This window comes from Triticum dicoccoides, chromosome 2A (assembly GCF_002162155.2).
Source record: "Triticum dicoccoides isolate Atlit2015 ecotype Zavitan chromosome 2A, WEW_v2.0, whole genome shotgun sequence".
Lineage (NCBI taxonomy): Eukaryota > Viridiplantae > Streptophyta > Magnoliopsida > Poales > Poaceae > Triticum > Triticum dicoccoides.
Window position 1 is genome coordinate 681,862,209 of NC_041382.1, and position 10,757 is coordinate 681,872,965.

At 44.9% G+C, this 10,757-nt stretch overlaps 1 protein-coding gene across 1 annotated transcript; it reads right to left on the reverse strand.

The window, feature by feature from the left end:
• Nucleotides 1-1,473: 1,473 nt before the first annotated feature.
• Nucleotides 1,474-2,424, reverse strand: LOC119356224 (36.4 kDa proline-rich protein-like). The gene has a single exon (XM_037623151.1). The coding sequence runs from the start codon at nt 2,340-2,342 to the stop codon at nt 1,848-1,850; it is 495 nt and encodes a 164-aa protein (XP_037479048.1). The 5' UTR covers nt 2,343-2,424; the 3' UTR covers nt 1,474-1,847.
• Nucleotides 2,425-10,757: the final 8,333 nt, after the last annotated feature.

The following is a 10,757-nucleotide window of genomic DNA, read 5'->3' on the forward strand; positions in this document are numbered from 1 at the left end:
CATGCCTGTGTTGCATTCAGTTAATATGTGTGCATGGACGTTCAGGTCTGTCTCCTGTATGGCTGTATCTACATGCCCGGTCTCATTGAAAGGAAAAGTTTGATAAATCAATTCTCCATGCCCTTTAAACCTTTTCTTGGGGGAAACAGATGGTGATCCCTCCTAATTTAGCTGGCGGGTGTTCTTCAAAATATCGGGTTTCTTCCTTTAACCTCCCATAACAAGGTGTGAGCAAATCCCATGATAAGATTGATTTTTATTTTGTGGGTGAATAATGTATTACTCAACTCAAGAAGTTCATACAATCAATTGTAGCAAGCTCCATAGCAGCTGTAGGACCCGAACCGATCCAAGTCATGGTTCTGCCTTCTAAACGAGCAAATCTAGCTATGTTATCACTGACTCTATTTTGGTTATGATTAACACGAGTAATACATGAATCGCGAATAGTCATGAGATATCTAATCTCCTTAATGAGCGATGAATAAACCGATCTATCCACCTCCTTTGCCTGGATCAAATTTACTGCAACAATAGAGTCCATCTTAATATCAATAGGAAGCTTACTTCTCTGGATCAAAAACAACAACCCCTTCATACATGCACATAATTCGGCTTCAAGAGCATCTCGACATGATAACCTGCTCCCTCCGGAAAATAGGACTGATAATCTGCACTTGAACTCTAGACCGTTCAGAAACAGGTGAAAACGCCCTCTTGTGGTCCCACCCTAGATCAACGTCATGGCTTCATTCAGAAAAATGAAAAAAACCGACGAAAAAAAAACCCGTCATGTCTTGTGGTCGATGCGACATCTGTGTGTTCATGGATGTTTCACTGCAATGAGTCGTGACAGCTGCATATGAATCCATATTGTCTCCTGTCATCATTTTTCTTGTCTAGGGCCTCTTTGGGCCGTAAGATATTCACGAAAAGTTTTGAGGATTCCAATCTTTAGAATTTTACCCGGTAGCAATCCATAGGATATGATATCTGAATCCTGCTTTTGTCATTATTCTGTTTTTAGTTTTTACTGCAAACTTGGTCATATTTTATGTTTCTAGTTCTTTTCGTTCCAATCCAAAGAGGCCCCCGATGGCACGAACGCCAGAAATATTGATACCAGCGTCATTGACTCGGCCATGAGACCAGCCTATCAAGTGGTGAAAAGTATAAATATGATCATCTGGAGTCAGAGGATGACTTGTCATGCCGAGGAGGATTTGGAGTCAAAAATGCTAGACATATAAAGATTTATAAGCTTTTACAAGCTCTTTTCATCTAACAACCAATCACAAACCTCCCCCCCTCCCCCCCGATTTTCAGGGGGTGGGCCGTCCCGCTCACTTGTTGACCAATAAAAACTAACCCATCTGTAAAAGCCTGTAAACTGTTTATACGTGTAGCATTGCCGATTTGGAGTGGTAAAAATTTTCACAAAAAGGAAGGCATGCATACATGCGAGAAGCTCCATACACATTACAATCACTTTATATATTATTCATAACTGTCAAAAAGAATGCTACACACCCAACATCACAACTCGCATGTATATTTGCACTTATGCACGATACAGTATATACTACTTGATACACATTTACACAACCGCATGTTCGCCGCTCCACACTGAAAGATAGTCAGAGCTAGCTGCCCATGCATGTATGTGTTATAGAGATTACACATGACATGTGTCATGCATGTATGTATGACCAAACATGCAGACACTCCGTATACGTACTTACCTTGAAAAGGCGCTAGCTCCATGCACGCGGGCATGCATGAGGATGCAGGTGGTGGTACAGTGGTATCTGGTATGTATGTAGGTGCTAATCGATGGAGGCCGGCGATCATGAAGGGCACTGGAACGAGGACGGCACGTGCTTGCCGCACTGGTTGACGAGCACCGAGATGGCGACGGGGAGCACGAGCTTGACGTTCAGCGCCTTGGCCTTGATGGTGGTGCAGAGGCAGAGCGCGGCGTCGAGGTCGGCCACGCCGGACAGCAGCGGGCAGCAGGTCTCGCTGGCGTTGGCGCCCACCACCGCGTGCACCAGCCCGTTGAGCGCGTCCACGCACGCCACCAGCTTCAGCACGTCCACGGGGCACTTGCCCGTCGGCGACGACGGCGCCGGAGGGCTAGGCGTCGCCGGCGTCGGGGGCGTCGGCGCGGGGGAGTACGGCGGCGGAGGGCACGGCACCGACGACGGCGGGGGCGGGGGCTTCACCTTCGGCGGCGGCGGCGGGGGAGGCGTCGTCGGGGTCGGGCAGCTGGGGCACGCCGACGAGGGCACGGACAGCACGGAGAGCAGCGCCACCAGCACGAGCGGCGCAATGCGGGCCATGGTGCCTGGCTAGCTAGCTTCGAGTTTGAAGTGCTCTAGCTTCTTGCTCTTGGCTAGCCTGCGCTGCGCTGGTCTGAGGGAAGAAGATGAAGCGGGGCGTGCTTATATAGGCGAGCGTGAGGTCGTGGTGCGACGGACGAACTGCTGGTGTGCGTCGGTCGCGGCTCGGTGGACACGGCGAAGTGTCGCGTACGCCTCAGTAGTCAGTACCCAGTCGTACACTGGCAGCGAGATTGTGGCTGGCGTGGACTCGGATGAATCCATCGACGGCCGCTTCTGACGACCAAGGTCTCCGTCGTTTTGTTCCTGGAATCATGCGTGTGTGGAAGATCGCCGATCGTGTGGTGCCTGCGTCTGCATGTCGCGGTTAAATCGGCAGACTCTGCCGAGCCAAGCCGTTTCAACCGTCGCACGCTAGTCGTTACATAGCCTCTGCTTTTTTTTTCTTAAAGGAGAGATGAAACCTTCCCATTTTTGGGTTGATTAAGGAGAAATTTGCCGTCCGTTTAATCTGAGAAAAACATGATGACAGTGGCACAAACTTGAAGGTCGCATCACCGAGAAGATCAATTTTTCACAAACCGCGCATATAAGTGGCTTTATCAGCACCCATGGCACCATGACTCAACGACTCCGACTTCACTGCGGACAAAGCGCCGTCATGCGGATCATCTCTAGGCATGCACCAAGTCCATGCATCCTGATACACTACGGACCACGGCATCCATCGATGAAGAGGCAACTCGGGTTTCGGTGGCTTGACTTGCAACTTGACATCGTTGCCGCACTTTAATTTGTTGCCCCTCGACACATCACCTCCGACTTCATCGCATCTTGGTGAATTGATGAGCCAAAACATTCAATCATAAGGGCGGAATACTAACATAAATGTTGCGCAACATGATGCCCATCAATGTCCCTCATATGTAACTGTTGTCTCGGTACAACTTACACCACCCAAGCTCTGCTCTTGGGCATGACAAGGAAGAGTCATCGTCCAACCATATGCCGATCTCATTACCTTTCTTTTTTTCAAATGTAGTCATCCTCAATCTCAAGTGTCGGTAATGCCATAGGCTCGATGACACTGGAGACCAAAGAAGGAGACCTCACCAGAGTTAGGTGTTTGGGTTATGGGTGGTTAGTGTGATGCGTATCTGAATGGATTGAGTGTTTAGATGAAAGGCTTGATCCCGCCGCAAGTAACATAAATGACAAACTAGAGGCAAGATTATGCATAACATATGCGCCCATGTTGGCGGAAATGAGGCTATATTAAGGAGGTTGGAGGAAGATGAAGAAAATATTATTTGAGGAAAGAAATAATCTGAGCTGCCGGCAATCTCTTATCTTTAACGAAGCATGTTATGTTTCTCTTTGGATGAAATACATCCACAACCATCGAACTTGTGGAGTAGGTGCAATCTAGTCCTCAAACTCAGGAAATGCTCCACTTTGCTCCTCAAACATGCTAAAAATGGTCCCCGCAGGGTGATTTGTACATTTCTCATACTTGTGGAGTTGACCTGTGGCGTTTCTCTATTTTCTCTCACCGTCCGCGATAGAAAGCCAACACTCTCTTTTCCCTCACTATACATGTCAGAATGTATTGCTTTGTATTTATTTGGGAAAAGATTCCCAACCTTATACACAAAAAGGTTGCGCCAATATCCATCATCCAATCAATGGTGGATGTTTGACCGCTACATACTCGTGCAGCTAGAATCTCCACTACTGCTATTTATGATATCCCCAAACCCCTAAGTTTTTATCGATTTCTCCATATTCCTAATATGATAGCAGTATAACTTAGTCCTTTTTTGCGAATGAGTATAACTTAAAGTCTTGAATTGATGCAATTTTCTTATTAGTTTGTGGTATAGTGATACGAAACAAGATGTTATTCATCACTAGGTCACTAACCAGTTGATAATCTCTGAAAAGAAAGGAAAACAACCGCAGTCTACAGAAAAGAGGACTAAGTTCTTGCCACGTTTTATCTAGTTTGTCAAGCATGAAGAACTAAATCTAGATCCTTACATATTGTGTAGTCTAGATATATTTTCTTTATGCTTTTGCATGTGGTATTCTTTTAACAGTTATAAGTTGTTTGTTTTTGGCCTGGGTCTTACTTTGATCATAGCTCCACCGCTGTTCATACGTACGTTTGTACGTACTCTCTCTGTTTCAAAATAAGTCACTAGTAGAAAACAGGGCTTTGGTCCAGGCCGGGTCAGCCCATTAGTCCCGGTTCAGTCCAGAACAGGGACCAATGTGGGTATTGGTCCCGGTTCGTGAGTCCAGGGGGCCGGCCGGGCCACGTGGGCCATTGGTCCCGGTTCATCTGGACCTTTTGGTCCCGGTTGGTGGGATGAACCGGGACCAATGGGCCTCGCTCCTGGCCCACCATCATTGGTCCCGGTTGGTGGCTTGAACCGGGACCAAAGGCTCCCCTTTAGTCCCGGCTCATGTCACCAACCGGGACCAATGAGGTGCCTATATATACCCCTCGCTTGCGAGCAGAGCACTCCAGTGCTCTGTTTTTCTCTGGCCGAGGGGGAGAGGGCTTGGTGGTGCTCTAGCTCACCTCCTATGCACACAAGGTGTTCGATGGAATGCCCGAGCCACACTACTTAAGCTTTCTCCTCTCCAAGCTCGACCTCCAAGCTTCATTTTTCATAATATTTGTCTAGGTTTAGCGGTCCGTCACGCCCCGTCCCCGTCTTCACCGCCGTCGATCACCCGCGCCGAGCTCATCGCCGACACCATCGTGGTGAGCCTCTTGTTCTTATCTTCTTTCTGAAAGGAAAACTATTCTTACTTGTATGTTTACATAGGTACTTGTATTATTTTCTTACTTTTATTATTGCATCTTATATAGTGCGATGGTTTTGGTATCTGCCCCCGTCGGCCCTCGTCCTGTCTATGATTCGGATGTGGTATATATATTATCTTTATAACTATTGGTTCATTTATTGTTTATGAAAATTATGCCGACCAACGTGACATAGATTTTATTTATGTAGGATGTATGTGAATCAGAAATGCCAACCGACCTTATTGTCGAGAGGTTAAATTTAGTTGAAGAAGAAAACAATTTGTTGAAGGAAAAAATAAAAAAAATTGAGGAGGAGAAGATGATATTGGAGTTGCATGTTGCGGATGTCGTCGATGATCACAAGATCAAGATGGATGCAATGCGCTTGAAGATTAGAAAGATTGGAAAATATGCCATTCATACCGAGGCTTGGTATCATTATGCCGTTGGATCAATTGTTACCTTGGTTGCGATTATGATCGCATTTGTTTTCGCATTGAAATGTTTTACATAGTTTCAATGTATGGTTTAATTAATTAGATGCTCTGGAGAGCTATATGCTGTTAGATGAGAACTATGTATGCACTTTGGTTTTAATGTGATGATGAACTTCTATTAATTTGGACACTTAATTATATATAATGCACGTAGATGAACCAACAATGGATGTACGGTGACAGACACACCCGCGAGTACATTAAGGGCGTGCATGAGTTTCTCGATGCGGCTGAGGCAAACAAGCATAATGGTTTTATGTGTTGTCCATGCACTGAATGTGGGAATACGAGGTCTTACTCTAACCGGAAAATCCTTCACTCCCACCTGCTTTACAAGGGTTTCATGCCACACTATAATGTTTGGACGAGGCACGGAGAAATAGGGGTTATGATGGAAGACGGCGAAGAAGAAGAGTACGATGACAACTATGTGCCCCCTGAATACGGTGATGCTGGAACGGGGGGAGCTGGTGAAGATCAAGAGGAACCAGACGATGTGCTCAATGATGCTGCAACGGGTGAAGCTGCTGAATATCAAGAGGAACCAGACAATGTGCCCGATGATGATGATCTCCGCCGGGTCATTGTCGATGCAAGGACGCAATGCGAAAGTCAAAAGGAGAAGCTGAAGTTCGATCGCATGTTAGAGGATCACAAAAAAGGGTTATACCCCAATTGCGAAGATGGCAACACAAAGCTCAGTACCGTACTGGAATTGCTGCAGTGGAAGGCAGAGAATGCTGTGGCTGACAAAGGATTTGAGAAGCTACTGAAAATATTGAAGAAGAAGCTTCCAAAGGATAACGAATTGCCCGACAGTACATACGCAGCAAAGAAGGTCGTATGCCCTCTAGGATTGGAGGTGGAGAAGATACATGCATGCCCTAATGACTGCATCCTCTACCGCGGTGCATACAAGGATCTGAATGCATGCCCGGTATGCGGTGCATTGCGGTATAAGATCAGACGAGATGACCCTAGTGATGTTGATGGCGAGCCCCCCAGGAAGAGGGTTCCTGCGAAGGTGATGTGGTATGCTCCTATAATACCACGGTTGAAACGTCTGTTCAGAAACGAAGAGCATGCCAAGTTGATGCGATGGCACAGTGAGAACCGAAAGAAAGATGGGAAGTTGAGAGCACCCGCTGACGGGTCGCAGTGGAGAAAAATCGAGAGAAAGTACTGGGATGAGTTTGCAAAGGACCCAAGGAATGTATGGTTTGCTTTAAGCGCGGATGGCATTAATCCTTTCGGGGAGCAGAGCAGCAATCACAGCACCTGGCCCGTGACTCTATGTATGTATAACCTTCCTCCTTGGATATGCATGAAGCGGAAGTTCATTATGATGCCAGTTCTCATCCAAGGCCCTAAGCAACCCGGCAACGAAATTGATGTGTACCTAAGGCCATTAGTTGAAGAACTTTTACAGCTGTGGAATGGAAACGGTGTACGTACGTGGGATGAGCACAGACAGGAGGAACTTAACCTTAAGGCGTTGCTGTTCGTGACCATCAACGATTGGCCCGCTCTCAGTAACCTTTCAGGATAGACAAACAAAGGATACCACGCATGCACGCACTGTTTAGATGACACTGAAAGTATATACCTGGACAAATGCAGGAAGAATGTGTACCTGGGCCATCGTCAATTTCTTCCGACCAACCATCAATGTCGAAAGAAAGGAAAGCATTTCAAAGGCGAGGCAGATCACCGGAAGAAGCCCGCCATGCGCACCGGTGATCACGTGCTTGCTATGGTCAATGATTTACACTACGTAATCTTTGGAAAGGGTCCCGGTGGACTAGCTGTTCCGAATGACGCTGAGGGACACACACCCATGTGGAAGAAGAAATCTATATTTTGGGACCTACCCTACTAGAAAGACCTAGAGGTCCGCTCCTCAATCGACGTGATGCACGTGACGAAGAACCTTTGCGTGAACCTGCTAGGCTTCTTGGGCATGTATGGGAAGACAAAAGATACACCTGAGGCACGGGAGGACCTACAACATTTGCACGAAAAAGATGGCATGCCTCCGAAGCAGTATAAAGGTCCTGCCAGCTACGCTCTTACGAAAAAAGAGAAAGAAATCTTCTTTGAATGCCTGCTCAGTATGAAGGTCACGACTGACTTCTCATAGAATATAAAGGGAATAATAAATATGCCAGAGAAAAAGTTTCAGAATCTAAAGTCTCATGACTGCCACGTGATTATGACGCAACTGCTTCCGGTTGCATTGAGGGGGCTTCTACCGGAAAACGTCCGATTAGCCATTGTGAAGCTATGTGCATTCCTCAATGCAATCTCTCAGAAGGTGATCGATCCAGAAATCGTACCAAGGCTAAGGAGTGATGTGGCGCAATGTCTTGCCAGTTTCGAGCTGGTGTTCCCACCATCCTTCTTCAATATCATGACGCACGTCCTAGTTCATCTAGTTGACAAGATTGTCATCCTGGGGCCCGTATTTCTACACAATATGTTCCCCTTTGAGAGGTTCATGGGAGTCCTAAAGAAATATGTCCGTAACCGTGCTAGGCCAGAAGGAAGCATCTCCATGGGCCATCAAACAGAGGATGTTATCGGGTTTTGTGTTGACTTCATTCCTGGCCTTAAGAAGATAGGTCTCTCTAAATCGCGGTATGAGGGGAGACTGACTGGAAAAGACACTCTTGGAAGAGACTCAATAATATGCAGGGAGGGATATTCTTGGTCTCAAGCAAACTACACAGTTCTACAGAACTCTACCTTGGTGACCCCGTATGTCGATGAACACAAGAACAGTCTGCGCTCGAAACACCCGGAGCAGTGCGACGATTGGATTACATGTGAACACATCAGGACTTTCAGCAGTTGGTTGGAAACACGTCTCAGAGGTGACAACACTGTTTGTGATGAGTTGTACTTGTTGTCCAGGGGACCATCTTTGACTGTATTGACTTACAAAGGATACGAGATAAATGGGAATACATTTTACATGATTGCCCAAGATCAAAAGAGCACCAACCAAAACAGCGGTGTCCGCTTTGATGCAGCAACCGAGAGCGGAAAGGACACATATTATGGTTACATAGTGGACATATGGGAACTTGACTACGGACCTGATTTTAAGGTCCCTTTGTTTAAGTGCAAATGGGTCAATCTGTTAGGCGGCGGGGTACAGGTAGACCCACAGTACGGAATGACAACAGTGGATCTGAAAAATCTTGGGTACACTGACGAACCGTTCGTCCTAGCCAATGATGTGGCACAGGTTATCTATGTGAAGGACATGCCTACCAAACCGAGAAAAAGAAAAGATAAGGAAGCGAATACATCATACGATGAGCCAAAGCGCCACATAGTTCTTTCAGGAAAAAGGGACATCCTGGGAGTGGACGGCAAGACAGACATGTCTGAAGATTATGAAAAGTTTCATGAAATTCCTCCCTTTAATGTCAAGGCTGACCCAAGCATCCTGATAAACAATGAAGATTATCCATGGTTACGGCGCAATAAGCAAATGACACAAGCGAAGAAAAAGTGAAGACTTTCTCCCACAACTATTATGATGATACCATGCCAACTTTGTAACATACGAACATGCTATCATTGTCCGTTTTGTACATGCACATGCTATGTGGGTGAAATTATGATACCATGCCAACTTTCAACTTTTTCAGAGTTCATTTGAAATGCTTTCATGTCTTATGGTTCGGCCCTCGTAATACCATGACCATTAGTCCCTGGCCCATGCCAACTTTCAACTTTCAACTTTCTAAAACTAATGGCACTAACAGAAAGTTTATAATTTTGCTCCTCGCCCCTGGCCCATGACCATTAGTCCCGGTTTGTGCCACAAACCGGGACTAAAGGGTTGGTCCTCGTTGCGGGCAGAGTTTAGTCCCACCTCGCCAACCGAAGGGGGCTCACACCGGTTTATAAGCCCTTCCCTCTCTGCCTTGTTGAGCTCCTCTCAAAGTGAAAATAGATGCCCTAATAGAGAAAAGTTTAACCTAAATTCATAGTGAATTTCTCTGAAATTCATAGAAATTTACTAGGAATTTAGGTTGAATTTTCTCTATAAGCGCATCTATTCTCATTTTTTTAGTAAGTTAATCACAAACTTGTGATTCAAACAATTTTCAAAGAATTCAAATTTTAACTATTCAAATTTGAAAACTAATGTCACTAACAGAAAGTTTATAATTTTTCTAAAACTAATGGCACTAACAGAAAGTTTATAATTTTGCTAACCTAAAAGCAAACAGAATTAAAAATTAAAGCAAAAAACAAAAGAAAATAAATAATGCAAAAAACAAAACAAAAAAATAGAAAAAAATAGCAATAATAAGTATTTTGTTGTAAGTAGAAACAAAATAAAATAAATAAAGCAACAGAAAGTTTATAATTTTGCTGACCTAAAAGCAAAAAGAATTAAAAAATAAAGCAAAAAACAAAAGAAAATAAATAATACAGAAAACAAAACAAAAAAACTGGAAAAAAATGAAAATAGCAACAATAAGTATTTTGTTGTAAGTAGAAACAAAATAAAATAAATAAAGCAACAAAGAAAACAAAAAAACAAAAAAAGTGTTTTCAAATTTGAAAACTAATGGCACTAACAGAAAGTTTATAATTTTCTAAAACTAAAAGCAAAAATAATTAAAAAATAAAGCAAAAAACAAAAGAAAATAAATAATGCAGAAAACAAAACAAAAAAACTGGAAAAAAATTAAATATAGCAACAATAAGTATTTTGTTGTAAGTAGAAACAAAAAAACAAAAAAACAAAAAAAGTGCCACCTACTGGGCACCCACGGCCTGAATACGACTAGAAACCCTACCATGGGCCAGAATTCAGGCCCGCAGGAGGCCTAGTAGGCCCACGGGCACACATTGCACGGTTAGGCCCGAAAGCCTACTTTAGAGAGGAGATCGAGAGGGAAGGCGCACCGCACCTTATAAATAGGTGCGGCTCCCTCTCAACTAGCAAGGTGGGACTAAACATTTGGGCGCGGGGCAGCACAAGGCCTTTGGTCCCGGTTGGTGGCACCAACCGGGACTAAAGGGGGGCATTGATCACGGTTCGTGGCACCAACCGTGACCAATGCCCCCCTTTAG

Coding starts and splice junctions, on each gene's coding strand:
- LOC119356224 (XM_037623151.1), bottom strand. CDS start 2,342: ATGGCCCGCATTGCGCCGCTCGTGCTGGTGGCGCTGCTCTCCGTGCTG.